Source organism: Lactuca serriola, chromosome 3 (assembly GCF_051521515.1).
Source record: "Lactuca serriola cultivar US96UC23 chromosome 3, Lser_US96UC23_V15, whole genome shotgun sequence".
In the NCBI taxonomy this organism is placed as follows: domain Eukaryota; kingdom Viridiplantae; phylum Streptophyta; class Magnoliopsida; order Asterales; family Asteraceae; genus Lactuca; species Lactuca serriola.
Window position 1 is genome coordinate 54795264 of NC_136410.1, and position 17458 is coordinate 54812721.

Genomic DNA, 17458 nt, shown 5'->3' on the forward strand with positions numbered 1-17458 from the left:
ATCTCTAAATTGACTAGCCCGGATCTGCGGGCGTTACATGGTGAGACAACTCGACGAGTTGAGTTTGACTTTTATGATAATTTTGAGAAAAAGAAGGAACTCGACGAGACGCAATGATGCACTCGACGAGTTGGGTCAACATGGACTGTTGACTCGAGTGTTGACTTCTGTTGACTTTTAGGGTCTGATCAAGACTTGGATTATGGAGACAATGGAGGGTTAAAATGGTCTTTTACCCATTCCAAGAGTTAAAGAGAGGGAGAGAGAGAGCTTAACTGAATTTATTTAGATTTGTGGTTATAAGTGTTAATTAGAGATGATTATGACATGTAGGCGGGGATTAGACCGTTCGAGGGGTACGAGGTTTACTTGCTTGCTTACAAGGTGAGTCTTCTCACTCTACTTACCATGAGTAGTAATTTTGTGTGACCGAAGGGTCTTGTATACTATTATTTAGTATTTGTGATATCTTGCATTATGTGTTTGTGGTTTATGTTGTGTATTATTTTGAGCATTATTGAGTTAGGACCGGAGGGTCCAACCCGAGTTGTGGGATCGGAGGGTCTCCACTGAGACACATTGACCGGAGAGTCTTCATTGAGATATATCCATGAGAGGCTAATGAGATGTGTGTGGTATTTTGGGGAACTCACTAAGCTTTGTACTTACCGTGTTATGTGTTATGTGTTTCAGGTACTTCTCAGGATCACGGGAAAACGCCGACTTAATTGTACACACGAGATGGAGTTTATGTTTTTGAGGATCCTAGATTTTATCAAACAATTTATGAATTTGTGTTTTTGACTATTTGACCATTGTGGTTTTGGAAATGTGATATTGAGAATTATATGATTTTGAAAATGAAAAATTTGTTTGAAAATTTATGGTGTTACAGCTCGGGCTGCTGAACCCTAAAATCCCCACACTAAATCACAAATAATAAAACCCTAATTAGCAATTAGGCCATTAACCGAAACTGAGAGTCCAATCCTTATATAAAGGTTAAAAGACCCTTTTTCCCTTCCTACCATAGGCCTAATAACCTACAGCCCAAGCCCAAGAGTCCTAAAGTCCAAGAAATGGCCTAATAAGGGTTCTTGCGAGTACACCCTGCGTACCACTAGTTACGCCCCGCGTACAAGCAGTTACAACGAAGGAAATCGGGGCTCAGACGTGTTACGCTGAGCGTACACCTTGGTATGCCCCACTTACTCCTCCAAAAGCCAAAGCTCATTATTAAGCAGTTAATGATTAAGTCCAAATGCCCAAAACACAGATCTTGCTCAAGGGAAATGTATTAAATGATAAAGTCCTCAACTTGATTCCTTTACATGACTCAAAGAGACTCAAGTCCAAGATTTAACATCCTATTTCCATTAAATGATCATTAACTCATGTATGGTTGATCTACAATCATCAAGATGCAAACTTTATGAGTTGTGAACCTTAGGAACATCAAAAGGATAACCCAAATCTTATGGAGTAACATTTACTCACAACAACTCACTCATGGGACCAAAATGTGCTCAAAACATAACTAGTCCAAGATCTAAGCATGGAATAGCCAAGGTCAAGACTTTATATCTCTACGAAGCTGAAAAAGATTCATAGACCCTGGATCTACAAGCTCCTACTTGATCAATGCTCCTTCCCAATCTTCTCCAAGATACCCCAAACACACACAATGACCAACTTTCTCTAGAAATGGGTTAAGGTTTCGAGATAGAGCTTAAAGAGGCAATGGAAGCTGGTAATGAGAGAACATTGGCGTATAAGGTTGCTTAAATAGGGCCTAAAACCTAAAAATTAAGGTTTAACCAATGACCACATACGCCCAACGTATGCACCCGACCTCCACATTTTCATTTAAAGCCATAAAGGAACAATTTTGCAAATAATTTTCATTCCAAAGGTCAAAATGTAAAATACTTTCAATCGCGTGTTATATTGTCGGCCCAAATCCTTGCGACCAAATCCCAAGAATATATTGTTGGGTTGTCATACCAACAAATTAATATGGGGTAAATGGTTAAAAAGAAATTTTATTGGTCATTTCTATAAATGGTCAATATATTATGTTTTTATAGAGGTAAATATAAGATGTTTAATAAAATATATGTATTATAGAAGTAAATATAAGATGTTTACATAAAATATATGATTATTTTCGGTTATTGAACGAAACCAAATAAATAATACAAAAACTAAAAACTTAAGTTAAATTTTCATTAAAATATTATATATTGTAAAACTAGGTGTGAGACCCATGTATTACATGGGTTTAATTAAAAATAAATAAATATGAATATTAATAATTTGAAATTTTTGAATTTATAAGAAAAATAAGAAAAATTTTGAATTATTAAAATTAATGAGGTTTTAATGTATTGAATACATTACATATATAAACATTTTCTAATAAATACCTTACATATATACTACCTTACATATTAAATGTGGAATTTTAATTTAATAAAATAAAAAATACAATAAAATGACAAGTAGAAAATAGAAAATTTAAAAATTCTACAAAATGTCATGTGTCCAAATGAATAAAAAAAATGACATGTGCCAAAAAAAAAATCTTCATTTATTAGAGTAGATGGTAAATATGGTGCACTTAATTTTAGTTAGTTTCTTTTTATTTAACTAATGATAATATTTTTTTTAAACAGAGAACATTTTCCTAAGTAAGAAGTTTTGGACACCCATCGAAAATATTTATTTGTTGTTAATTTTATAAAATTCAAATATTTTAAGGTTAAATAAAACAATCAAATGGTTAAACCAAACAAATTATAATTATAACAATTTTATAAATTTAAAGTTTTGTGTAATTATTAAAAACAATAAGAGTCTCATTTATGTGATAAAAAATATTTTTAAACTAAACAAAAATACGAACTATTATTAGTTTAGTCTTTATATAATAGGAAAATGACTTTGTAGCCAATAAATTATTAGTTATGTATATATTTAGTTATTTTATCTTTTTGTTCTTTTTTCTTACATGATTTTATATATTTTGGTTCAAGAAATATAATTGTTTAGTTATAGTTAATTTACATGTTCAATAAACATCATTAAACTTACATTTATTGTTCAAAAATATCATTAAACTCATAGTTTTGTATATGATTTATCATTAAACTAATTGTTGTATATATTTAAACACTTTCATTTTTTTTCGACAATCATTGGTATATGATTATCTTCTCTAGACAACACATCTTAATATGAGTACACATAGATATCTATCTATGGAAAATAAAATTCATCATCAGTTGATCCAAGTGAGCCATAATGAAGTTTCACACTCACTATTACTTATAACATGCTCGGTCGAAAAACAATATAGTTTTTCTTTCTTACTGTCGCTCATGCTTTTGTTAGAATCGCACATACAATGTTTCCAACCTTCACAGATTGAGATCCTTAGGAGAATTAGATTGAGATATCATGACTCTCTAGTTCAATCTCAACTGTGGGCCAACGAACCCAGTCAGAACAAACTTGACACCGGAAAACATAACTTAATTGTTCTTTGTCAAATAATAAATGTGATGTTTGTTGCGTGAGGTGGACGATGGTAGTGGGAGTGTATGATGATGATCAAGGAAAATAATTGATATGTAGTTTAATAGTAATTTTTGTATAATATAGTTTAATAATAAATCATGTATAAAAACTTAGATTATATAATTTCCGATAATAATAATAAATGTTAAACAACTTAAATGCGTTTATTACCCTGTTTTATTCTTATAAAAATAACTAAATAGATATAAAATTAATAATTTATTACCCTGTTTTTGGTTATCGTTTTATATTGAAATGATAAATATTTTTGTAAGACAGTGTCATGGCTGACTCCAGAGTCCAATGGGGAATTTTAGCAGTCCAATTGGTCGAAAAAACCAGTAGTTTTTTTTTTTTTTTTCCAAGTGGTAGCCTCCTGTTTTTATCCCTAAAACCAGGAGCTCTTTTACTCCTTGTACTCTTTCCTTCTAAACTCTATTTAAACGCATCTTTACATATTTAAAATCATCGCAATCAAAAGTCTTTCGTTCCACATCTTACAAGAAATAACCCATTTGATTTCAGCATCTACAAGTTTCCGAAAGCATGAGTTCAGGAAGCAAAGTATGGATGGTGGCCGGAACTGTTGGATTGGTGGAGGCGCTCAAAGATCAAGGCTTTGCAAGGTGGAATACCACCATCAGGTCCATCCACCACCACGCCAAGTCCAATCTCCGATCAATCTCCCACACCAAGAACCTGCCACAGCCGGCGGCCATGGCTTCAAGCATAGCCATGGAAGAGAAAGCAAAGCGATCAGAGGAATCACTCAGAAAAGTCATGTACTTGAGCTGTTGGGGTCCGAACTGATAAAATAAATCTTTTTCGCCTGTTTTTAGGTTAGATAGATACGGAAAATCTGTACATGTAATTATGAATGATGTACAACCTTCAATGGAGAAAAGAAAGAAAGAATTTGATCATGTATTATGAATCCAGTATTCAAGTTTTGTAAATTTACTTGTTGGAAGATTAAGATTTGATTTAGTTGCGCTTATGTTCTCATTTGTGTGATTTTTTCATTTATAAAGGCCATTCGTATAATCATACATGTAATAATTTCATTTTGTATATTTGTTTTATGTACATTCATGGGACCACATCAACACGATCAACATAGATGGTGTTCATTTGCTAAAGATTCTATTAGATTCATTTTTTTTATGCATATGATATAGATGATTTGGGTGGAGTTGTTATGGAAAAGTGGAGAGACAAATGTGGCCAAAGGAAGCCTAACTTAAAACTAACCCTTAGAGGAATCGTGAAATTCAATAAACAAATCCCTATTGTATTTAAGTGTAATATGTTATGTATTTTTTATTTCATTTTCGAGATATTTTATATAATTTGGTGGAATCGCTTTATTTTCATATTTTATAGATGTTTTGTAAAGTATTTGATGATTGAATCATGTTTTGTATCATGCTCGATCGAGTCAATCAAATACATATTACCTTGTTTTCGAGCCTATAAATGCCTTGTTATCTTTTTGTATATATTTGTAAATATAGTGGTATATGAAGCCATTAGAAATGTTTAATTTCTAATAGATAATGTTAGGGAAAAAATCACTTTCATAGTGTTTTATGAATATAAATCACTTTAATATAAATTATATATATAAAAAAACGAATGACCAAATATTATATAAAAAATATAATTTGTTTTTATGATAGGGTTATATAAGTTAATAACCAAACAGGCTATTGTCAAAATGATAAGTTTTAAATATCAAGAAAGAAAGGATATACATGTAAGAAAAAATATATAAAGACCAACACAATTGATCATTATCTTATCAAAGTATTTTGTTTGGTTTTGTATAGTACATCCACTCACTGCTTGCGTCATGCAACACTTGGATATTATCCATTGATAATTAGAAATCATTTGGAAAGAGAAACCGTATTTGTTAGTTGGCGTCGAAGGGCATATTTGACAATTCACTACCATAAAACCATTGGCTCTTCCAAGTCTCTGGCCTCCTGTTTTTACCGCTAAAGTTGGGGCTTCTCTCACTCTCTCCATCTCTATTTAAAACCAGTCTTCTCTTTCCCTAACTCATATGAATCCATCTAACAAATCTCTAATACCATTCAAACTAGAAAACCCCTTTCCATTTTAGCATCTTAAGAAGTCGAAAAGATGAGCTCCACAAGCAGAGCATGGATGGTGGCAGCAACTGTCGGATTGGTGGAGGCACTCAAGGATCAAGGCTTTGCACGATGGAACACCACCATCAGGGCAGTCCACCACCACGCCAAGTCCAATCTCCGATCAATTTCTCAGACCAAGAAGTTGTCTTCGCCGGCGGCCTTGGCTTCAGGCGGAGGCGTAGAAGAGAGGGCGAAGCAATCAGAGGAGTCGTTGAGAAAAGTCATGTATTTGAGCTGTTGGGGTCCCAATTGATGAAAACCCTTTGCAGATGTTATTAATTTTAGGCACCTAGATACCAGATTAAATGTACATGTAATTATGCATTGTGTATAACATTTATAACGAACTGAAAATCGTTATTATGAAAATACAACCTAATTTTGTGTCATGATTTGATGTTATTCCGAAATATACATTATTTGTTATCGAAAACATTTACACTGAGGCCTAAAACTGCTAAATTTGGAAAACCAAATATTAAATTATACATGTTCTTTCGTTGGGTTGACCATATAAAAACAATAGGTTCCTTTTATAGAACCCTACTTTCACTTATTTTATTTCACTTATTTTATTTATAACATTGTATTATGACAAATCTATCAAATTAAGTTTTTTCTTTGTATGTGTTACAGTAAATATGTTGTAAGTTCCCTAAAATATCCTCTAGTGAAAATGTTTTAAAACCATTTTTATAAAGTAAAGTACATTGCAATTTCTTGCATTTAGCCTATATTTTACAAAATTTAGGTAATACCTGGCCGATCAAAGAACATGTAAATGGTTATGTTTGTTGGTCGGGTGATTGATGGGAAATTAATAGACAAATTCTATTTTCTTTCATAACATCAAACATAGATAATTTTGTTACTATGATTTGTAAAAAGTTAAGTACATTGCCATTATTGGATAAAAATATAAGTATTTTGCTATTATTTGTTGAAAAGAAAAAGTACGTTGCTATTATTTGTTAAATAGATAGCTATGTTGCTACTATTTGTAAAAATAGATAAGTTCATTTTTATTATTGGATTAAAAGGTAAGTATGTTGCTATTATTGGTCGAAAAGAAAAGCATGTTGTTATTATTTGTTAAAAAGATAAGTATGTTGCTATTATTTGTAAAAAAAGATAAGTTCATTGTTATTATTGGATTAAAAGGTAAGTGTATTGCTATTATTTTTTAAAAAGATAAGTATGATACTATTATTTGTTAAAAATAAGTGGGTTGATATTATTAGTTCAAAAAAGTTAATTATATTGGTATTATTGGTTAAAAAGATAAATACGATGGTTATTAGTTAAAAAGATAAGTACAATGCATTAATAAGAAAAATACAGACGCACATAAAAAGTTATTAAAAGTACAACATGAATAAATAAAAGTACGATCTATGATTAGGCATGAATTACTTTAAAAATACAATGTTATAATTGGGCCATTGTTTTCATTGTATATACAAAGTACAATGCATTAATAAGAAAAATACAAACACACACACATAAAGAGAACTACATTGCTATTATTGACATAAAGAAGATCGTGAAACTATTTCACTCATCATGTTGACATAAATCCCTGATTACATTATTAAATATTGGGAAGCCTACACATAGGATTATATGAAACGATTTTGATGAAAATGTGGTCAATATGTTTATATAAGTATATGAACGTGCTACCCCTGTACCACAACTATGTCCCTATATTTCAACACCCATACTCCACACCCTGTTTGTTTTTCTCCTTGGAAATATGCAATAATCCTAAAACAACTATCCATGCTACCACATTCGTCCCCCACTAGGAGTGCAAACGAACCAAGCTACTCGTGAGCTACTCGGGATCGAATCGTTAAAAGTTCGACTCAAAACCGATTTTAAACGAGCCTAAGCCAAGCTCAAGCTTAATATTAAGCTTGTTTATTAAGCGAGCCCGAGCTCGAGCCTATGTCACTAAGCTTGATTAGGCTCGCGAGCTTAAACGAGCCTATATATAATATAATTTATTATTATTTTTATATATTAAAATAAAAACATATTTGAAGAATTAGGGATTTAGGGCATTAGTAAATGAGCTTCTTAACGAGCTCGAATAAAGCTTAAGCTTATTTATGCATATTAGACAAAAAAATGAGTCGAGCTCAAGCTTGAGTCAAGCTTGCATAATTCTTTACGATTTCGAGTTGAGATCGATACAATAAAGCTTGAATCGAGCCGAACCTGGATAGGCTCGGGCTCGACTCAACTTATTTGTACCTCTATCTCCCACATCGCTATCTTTCCCCACATTTCGACTTCCATACTCTAAATATCATTTATTTCTACAGAAAAAGGAAAAAATTGACTATACAAATTAAATATGTTGACATTTCTCTCAAATATATAAAAATGGTACAATTTCTATAAAAAAAACCATAAGTACAGTGTTACTGTAAAAAAAAGTAGGTTTGTTATTTTTGTAAATAAATATAAGTAGGTTGATATTATTGTCAAAAAATTAAGTATGTTGTTATTTTTGTCAAAAAAATATATTAGTTGGTTGTTAACTATGTTAATAGATACAGGTAGTTACAATTGTAGCTAATAAAACCACACAAGCAACTAATGCTTCTTTGCTGCCTCTACATTTTCATTTATCTCTCCCACATGAAATGATTTCTTTAATAATGATAAGTGAATGTAAATCGCTACTAAAACTTGTTCTGGTTAATCACTGTTCCCACATTTTATCATTGAACTAGTATGTGATAAAAATTCAGAATCTTTAGCATAAAAACACTTACATCTTTAGATTTTGATCTTAAAATGAAAGTTGTTGCATTTTAAGATATAATTTAAATGAAAGAGCTCTATGAATGTGTAGATATATAGATATTTCACCATTATCAGGTTGTACTTGCATTGAAATAGAGATTGCAAATAAGTAAAAAAAAGCAACGAAGAAGGGAGAGATGTAGAAGGCAATATTGTTCTCATACTCGAATTCAAGAAAATTTAACTACATTCACTTGGCATTGAGAAATCCATCACCCAATTACAATTAGTTGATCTAATACAACAAAAGGAATTAAAGATATGTTTTATGTTTGGTATTAAGGAGGTTAATTTGGGAAAAAGCAAACCTCTCTTCCTCGTAGTCTTCGTGCTCTCTTACATCAGTGTTCCATGCAACATGTCAAATTTGACTACATTCACTTGGTACAGAGTTTGATTTTTATAGTCTATTTGATATGAAGTACGTGTTTTATCTGAAAAAACATGCCTTAGTTAGATTTTCGTAGATATTTTATATGAGAAAATTACAAAATAGTCAATATTCTTAATTGCTTTGCAGAAAATAGTCAAAAAGCCCAACATTACAAAAATATCCATAAAAACGCAGATGGATTAAACCCATCTGCAATTACGCCCATTGATTTACGAATGTACAAGTCGGTAAAGCACGGACGCACATTATGACTTATACGTCCGCATATGTTTTTTTTTAGTTTTCTTTCCAGTATAAATATCCTCACACCTCACTTAAATCCCAGATGAACTAAGTTCATCTGCGATTTCCTCTTAAGTTCATCTGCGATTTTCCACAATATTATTTATTTATTATTTTTTATTTTAACTATGAAATTGATAGAGTTTGACAATGAAACAACCATATTGTATATAAAGACTTACAACGCAAACCAAATATTCATTCATTTTATTAAAGACGTTTCAAACAAATTTTCCAAAGAAGTAACAATAAGTGATAATTTTTTTGCAAGACTATATATAGTATGGTTATTCCGTAGCCAAACCTTATAAATTTCGTAGTTAAAATCAATTTTTTTTAATAAAATTGCGCAAAATCGCAGATGAACTTCAAAGGAAATCGCAGATAAACTAAGTTCATATGCGATTTTAGTGAGGTGTGAGGGTATTTATACCGGAAAAGAAAAACTATTTGCGAATGTACAACTCATAATGCACATCCTTGTTTTACCGACTTGTACATTTGCACATCAATGGGTGAAATCATAGATGGGTTTAACCCATCTAAGATTTTGATGATTATTTTTTGTAATGTTGATGTTGTTTTGGATTCTTTTCTGTAAAGTAATTAAGGAAATTGGCTATTTTTATAATTTTCTCATGATATATTGTTGAGGTTGACATTGTGAAAAACTTCATTTTACATATAACAAGTTTACAAAAATCTAGAAAAAAAATCTTATAAAATTTTCGTAGTTCTCATAGCTAAAATTGTAATATCTTTATCGTATGCTTTGTATTTTAAAAATTGGTTATTTCCATAAAAGACTCTATATGTTGACTTTTTTTTTCTTTTTAGACCTAAAACCTTTTTCTTTTCTGAAAACAATCCAATTTTTACATGTTACTTGTTATTTTAGATCCTAACAGGTCACCAAAAAGGAAATTAAATATTTTTATTTAATAAAAGACCCTACATTTTGTACTTTTTTCCAGTTTAGAACTAAAATATTTTTATTTCAAGACTAGTTGTATAAAAACATGATTATATCCTTTTAGTTTAAACATAAACATCGATTTAAACAATTTAAACAATATAACTATTATGCCTACATTTATTTATGATTAAACAATTCTTTGTCCACATATATTTAAAAAAAAAGTAGTTGTCAAAGCTATTTCTTCACTACACCAAGTTCATGTAGCTTAATTTCATCAAGGCATAAAAAACACAATTATATTCTTTTAGTTTAAATAATAGACAATGATTTATGTTCAAATGATTTCATTCACATAATATAGTTTTATGTATTTATATGTGATGTTAACATTTTCTAAGAATGTCTTAAACTTAAATCTGATATATCTAAACAAAACTATTACAAATGTTTTGGATTAATATTTTTATGTATGTATTTGATACAATTATAACATATTATTCAATAATGGGCTAATGCTAGAAGTATGATAGTGAGTGCGTTTGTTAACTTTTCTAAAAATTTGATTAAAAAGTTCGACCAAAAAAATAATATAGAAAATTAAAAGAGAGAAATATGTCCAAACTCATGAAATAAGTATAATAGACAAACTAAAAAAATTTATTTTGTATACATTTTGTTAAATTACATGGTATGTTTTTTTTTTTTTTTTTTTTTTTTTTTTTTTTTTTTTTACAAATAAAAAAAGTTGTTATTATCTTAAAAGATTCTTCCTATAACCATGTATTATTCATGTTATCAAAAAATATCAAATTAACATTAAACTTTTTATTAGTGGTAATAATAACATTTTTATAAACAATATATCAAGTTTAATGATATAATATATATCCAAGATAACGTTTAATTATATCTTTTTCACAAAAATAAAATTTTGCAATTCTTCTAAGTTATATTCGCTCAAAAATAATAGATTAGATAACATTTTTTAGTTTGTACATTTATATTTTCTTTTTCGGTGTAGTTAAGAAGTACTTTATATATTTGGTCTTGAAGATTATAACCAATTTTAAAGGTGAGTTTATTTTGAAAAAAAACATTTTAGGTCTAAAATGGAAAAAAAAATATAAAATATAAGGTCTTTTATAAAAAAAATCTAATTTAACTGTTGATGACGTGCTAGGGTATGAAATAACAAGTAACATGCAAAAGTTGGGTCTCTTCTAAAAAAGAAAAAAAATTTAGGTCTAAAAAGAAAATATAAAGTCTTTTATGAAAATAAAAAAATAGTTTGTGCCTTTTTCTTAATTTATTTATCGCAAAGATAAATATTTTTGTAAGATAGTGATTCTTCGCTGCCATGTCACAAACCAATTGGGTTGAAAACTAGTAGTTTTTTTTTTCCAAGTGGTAGCCTCCTGTTTTTATTTTTATCCCTAAAACCAGGAGCTCTTTTACTCCTTGTACTCTTTCCTTCCAAACTCTATTTAAACCCATCTTTACATTTTCAAAATCATAGCAATCAAAAAATCTTTCATACCACATCTTACAAGAAAAAACCCATTTGATTTCAGCATCTACAAGTTTCCGAAAGCATGAGTTCAGGAAGCAAAGTATGGATGGTGGCCGGAACTGTTGGATTGGTGGAGGCGCTCAAAGATCAAGGCTTTGCAAGGTGGAATACCACCATCAGGTCCATCCACCACCACGCCAAGTCCAATCTCCGATCAATCTCCCACACCAAGAACCTGCCACAGCCGGCGGCCATGGCTTCAAGCAGAGCCATGGAAGAGAAAGCAAAGCGATCAGAGGATTCACTCAGAAAAGTCATGTACTTGAGCTGTTGGGGTCCCAACTGATAAAATAAATCTTTTTCACCTGTTTTTAGGTTAGATAGATACGCAAAGTCTGTACATGTAATTATGAATGATGTACAACCTTCAATGGAGAAAGAAAGAAAAAAAATTCGATCATGTATTATGAATCCAGTATTCAAGTTTTGTAAATTTACATGTAACAATTTCATATTGTATATTTGTTATATGTTGTACATTCATGGGATAATCATGATTTTAAAACAATCATATATCTTTCCTTCGACATTAAGATTGTGTTACATCGTGCATTATAACAAGTAGATTTCTACTAACAAGTATAAAAGATTGTTCAATTAGGACCCCAACAGCTAAAGTACATTAAATTCCTTAATGAATCCTCCTTTCTCCTCCATGGCTATGCTTGAAGCCATGATCGCCGGATTAGACAGGTTCTTGGTTCTTGGTGTTGGAGAATGATCGGAGATGTGACTTGACCAATCCAACAGATCCGGCCACCATCTATGCTCTGGTTCTTGAACTCCTTCTATCTTTAATTGAGTACATTAAATCAAATGTTTTTTTTTTTATTGTGTATCTTCGTAATGTTTGTGATTGATTTTGAGAACTAAATCGCCCCAAGTTTCATGGATATAAACAGGAGGCTCAACACTTGAATGGCTAATGGTTTTTGGGCATTGAATTGTCCGTAATGCCCTTTGACTTATACAGTGATGTGGATCTTTGTAATCATCTGGTTCCTTGGATCCATCCAACAACTTTCCTGCACATGACCATTTTTAATTTTTCCAAAGTTTAATAATAAATTCACATCACCTACTTCATATACTTCATATATAAGTAAGAGTATATTCATAGTACATTAACTTTATTATAGTTTTGATTGGTTGTTATATAAATCTAACTCTCTATTTCTATTAATATTCTTTTACAACATATCAAAATTTACTGACAAATTTTATATATATTTTTATAAAATCTAATTTATAACATATTTAATAATTAAAAAGTTTTTTTTTATTGAAGAGTTCAATTGTCATTTAATTTCTTCTTAAAACATAGAAAAGAATTTTAAGAACACATTGGTAGCATAAAAAAAATCTTAAGTTGTATATTGCCGTTCCTTTATACCTTTAAGACCAAATCGACATGGATGATGTTTCTTTGCTTAAGATTCTATTAGATGCATTTCTTATGTACAGGATATAGATGATTTTGTAAAAGCCTTAAGTGAGAGAAAGATAAACATGACCTTTAGAAGTTCAACTTAAAACCATTGTAACTTTTGATCCGTAAGAAATTTGAAGATGTGTGATACATCAACAAAAAGTTCTTGATGGTCGAAAACTCCTAATAGGTCGCCTACCTATCAGTCGATCCCTAAATTACACTATTTAGACCTCAAAATCATGATTTTCCCAATTTCGGTGCATTTCCATAATTTGCTTGATTAAGTTTTAATGACAAAATCTGTCGTTTTCGGAATTTATCAAATTTTCATGTTTAGTTTAGAGTTTAATTTGATGTATCTAATGATATTTTCCTTTTTTCAAATTTGGTTGTACTTGCCAAATTTAGCCAACGGGCACCATTCAACCCTTTAGAGGCATTTTGAAATTCAATAAAGAAATCCCTTTTGAATACTTTTGTTAACATTGATTAGGTACTGTTGTTATGTACCATTTAGCATGTTTATTTCATACATTTGCTTTGTATTTAAGTCTTATATGCTATGTATTTTTTTTCTTTTTCTAGATATTTTATATAATTTGGTGGAATCACGTTGCTTGCACATTTCATGGATATTTGTAAGGTATTTGAATATTGAATGAATCATGTTTTTGATCATGTTAGGAGTTGTGGTTCAAATTTTGGTAAGATCAAACCAAAAACAAAGAAGTTTGAATTTTGGAAGATCAACTGCGATCAAAAGATTACATGATCGAGTGGGCCTTCCTCATAGCCTCTACTCGATCAAGCCATCTGAAAAAAATCAGAATTACGTGTTTTGAAAACCCAAATAGCTTAGTGGAATCCCGATGCAAAATCGAGTCAATAGAATGGGTTGTTACCTTTGTTTTCGGGCCTATAAATGCATCATTACCTTTTTATATATATTAGTAGCTAGTAGGTTTGAAGACATTATAAATTTCTTATTTTTATAAAAGATAATGTTAACAAAAAAAATCACATTAGTAATATTTTTTTAAATATAATTCACTTTAATGATAAATTATATATAAAAGAGATTAATGCCCAAGTATTATATAAAAACATAATTTTGTTACCATATGTTAGGGCTATATGAAGTTAGTAACTAAACAGGCTATTGTATAGATTTTAAAGATCAAAGAGTTAAAAAGTATATGTGTGATAAATATATATATATATATATATATATATATATATATATATATATATAGAGAGAGAGAGAGAGAGAGAGAGAGAGAGAGAGAGAGAGAGAGAGAGAGAGAGAGAGAGAGAGAGAGAGAGAGAGAGAGAGAGAGAGAGAGAGAGAGAGAGAGAGAGAGAGAGAGAGAGAGAGAGAGAGAGACCAATATACACGCAAAGAGAAGCCGTATTTGTATCGTACATCCACTCACTGCTTACGTCATGCCGCACCGAACATTATCCTTTAGCATTTAAAAATGATTTCAAAAGAGAAACCGTATTTGTTAATTGGCGTCGAGGGGCATATTTGACAATTCACTTCCATAAAACCATTGGCTTTTTCAAGTCTCTGGCCTCCTGTTTTTACCTCTAAAGTTGGGGACTTTTCTCTATCTATTTAAACCAGTCTCTCCTTCCCTAATTCATATCTATCAAACATATCTCTAATACTATTCAAACAAGAAAACCCCCCTTTCATTTCAGCATCTTAAAACACTCGGAAACTTAAAGAAAAGATGAGTTCCACAAGCAGAGTATGGATGGTGGCAGCAACTGTCGGATTGGTGGAGGCACTCAAAGATCAAGGCTTTGCACGATGGAACACCACCATCAGGGCAGTCCACCACCACGCCAAGTCCAATCTCCGATCAATTTCTCAGACCAAGAAGTTGTCTTCGCCGGCGGCCTTGGCTTCAGGCGGAGGCGTAGAAGAGAGGGCGAAGCAATCAGAGGAGTCGTTGAGAAAAGTCATGTATTTGAGCTGTTGGGGTCCCAATTGATGAAAACCCTTTGCAGATGTTATTAATTTTAGGCACCTAGATACCAGATTAAATGTACATGTAATTATGTAATTATGCATTGTGTACAACGTTTACAAGGAAGTAAAAATCAATTATGATCAAAAGATTGATGTGATTTACAATTTCGCTTGATGAAGTCGAGTTTTATAATTTGAGTGAGAGAATTGTAGTTCAGGGTTAAAACCATATTTTTTTTTTTCTACCAGTTATCGTTGAAAAAAAACTTTATTAGCATCATTAAACGTTGATTAACCTAACCACTGAATATGTAGTTGTGGAGCAATGTGGAAAGATTGTCTGAGCTAGTAATATGTAATGGCATCTAAAATAACATCAATTTTATGAAAACACAACCTATGTTTATATCATGATTTAATGTTCTTCCGAAATATACCTTATTAGTTATAAAAAGCATTTATTTGACCAAATATTAATGTTGAATTACTTAGGCCGGAGGGAGTGGAGCCACACTCCCTCCCATTTTCCTTAAAACACCAAACGGAGTGGAAAGAAGAGAGACAAAGAAGAGGGAGATAGAGAGATAGAGGAAGAGAGAGAGGAAGGGAGCGCTCCCTCTCATTACCGCATTTCCAAAACCGCATGGAGGGGGCGGTGTTTTAGTGCCACATCAGCTGCGGTTTCAGCTGAACCGCATCCCACACTCTTCAGCCTTATACAAGAATTCAAGATCCGACACATATGCGTATGAATTGATTTATAATGTCAGGTTTATGTTTCTTGGTTTAGTCATTTCATTGAATTGTTCTATTCGTAGTTGTACTATATACTTCCCATTTTTAATTTCTTCCAATAATTTTATCAGATTACAACTCGGACAATTTGCATGTAGAATACTTAAAAAGCTAATTATGTTTTTCTTTTAAGTACGGTGCACTTACGCATCTTCTTAGAGTTTTACTTATGAAAGCAAACCGAAGAAAAATGAAGGAAATATGTTATCAAGTATTATTATTATTATTATTATTATTATTATTAAGAAATGATAAAAAGGAAGTGTTATCGAGTGTTTTCAAGGGTTCTAAGAAAAAGGATGGGAAGAAAAAGATATGCATTTCTCTTGGAAGCTATTTGTATCACACCGACATTGGATTGTGTTGCACCGATGTGTGATAGACTATCACTTCCTCTTAGAGACAAAAACTCGATGAGGTAAGGCAATGTTGTGTTAAGCCACATGGGTGCGGATGCAAACTCTGACACCATATAAGATATATGTAGAGCAAAATATTGTCATAAGAAGCCCAACGTACTCAAGGGCTTCTTATGACATGTTTGAAATACTTCAAGGGCTGCAAGGTCATACCTAAATTGAAGCGTTACAACTCTCCCCCACTTGAACTAGACTTCGTCTTCGAAGTCTGTAGCTGCGAATAGATTGGAATAATGCTCACGCATCCCTCCTCCGGCTCCCAGGTCCATTCGGAGCCCCTTCGGTGCTGCCATTGCACCTTCACCAGCTTCACCTCCTTGTTCCGAAGACCCTTCGTCTTCCTTTCTAAGATGGCAATCGGCATCTCGATGTAGTTCAGGCCCTCATCCACCTGAATGTCGTCCAACGAAACGACTGCGGACTCGTCAGTGACACACTTCCGAAGCTAAGACACGTGGAAGGTGTTGTGAATCTGGCTAAGCTCCTCTGGCAGATCCAAGCGATATGCCACCTTGCCCACCCGGGCCGTGATCCTGAACGAGCCTATATACCGAGGCCCCAACTTGCCCCTCTCCCGAAACCTTGTAATCCCCTTCCAGGGCGACACCTTCAGCAACACGAAATCCCCCACCTGAAACTCAAGATCTGATCGCCGTCGGTCAGCAAAACTTTTCTAACGGCTCTGCGCGACCCGTAACTGGTCACGCACCTTCTGAATCAGCCCAGTTGTTTTGAGCACTACTTTAGTGCTCCCCACAACCCGGTGTCCAATCTCATCCCAACAAATCGAGGTTCTACACCTCCGACCATATAACATCTCGAATGGAACTCGATCGATACTGGCATGATAACTGTTATTGTATGAAAACTCTACCAGTGGGAGGTACGTGTCCCAACTACCTCCAAAATCCAACACGCATGCTCGGAGCATGTCCTCCAGTGTCTGGATCGTCCTCTCGCTTTGGCCATCAGTCTGAGGGTGATATGTCATACTAAAATGCAGTTGAGTACCTAGTTCCTCGTGGAACTTCTTCCAGAACCTGGATGTAAACCGGACATCCCTGTCAGAGATTACCGACAGTGGCACCCCGTACATAGCCACCACCTCTTGTAC

General features: G+C 32.3%; 3 protein-coding genes across 3 annotated transcripts; all 3 read left to right on the forward strand.

The window, feature by feature from the left end:
- The first annotated feature begins 3959 nt into the window (after positions 1-3959).
- LOC145094437 (uncharacterized) lies at positions 3960-4502 on the forward strand. Its single transcript, XM_079032637.1, has one exon. The coding sequence runs from the start codon at positions 4126-4128 to the stop codon at positions 4387-4389; it is 264 nt and encodes an 87-aa protein (XP_078888763.1). The 5' UTR covers positions 3960-4125; the 3' UTR covers positions 4390-4502.
- Positions 4503-5578: 1076 nt separating this feature from the next.
- LOC145092297 (uncharacterized) lies at positions 5579-6127 on the forward strand. Its single transcript, XM_079030223.1, has one exon. The coding sequence runs from the start codon at positions 5728-5730 to the stop codon at positions 5989-5991; it is 264 nt and encodes an 87-aa protein (XP_078886349.1). The 5' UTR covers positions 5579-5727; the 3' UTR covers positions 5992-6127.
- An 8646-nt stretch (positions 6128-14773) lies between these two features.
- On the forward strand, positions 14774-15277 carry LOC145092298 (uncharacterized). The gene has a single exon (XM_079030224.1). The coding sequence runs from the start codon at positions 14889-14891 to the stop codon at positions 15150-15152; it is 264 nt and encodes an 87-aa protein (XP_078886350.1). The 5' UTR covers positions 14774-14888; the 3' UTR covers positions 15153-15277.
- Positions 15278-17458: the final 2181 nt, after the last annotated feature.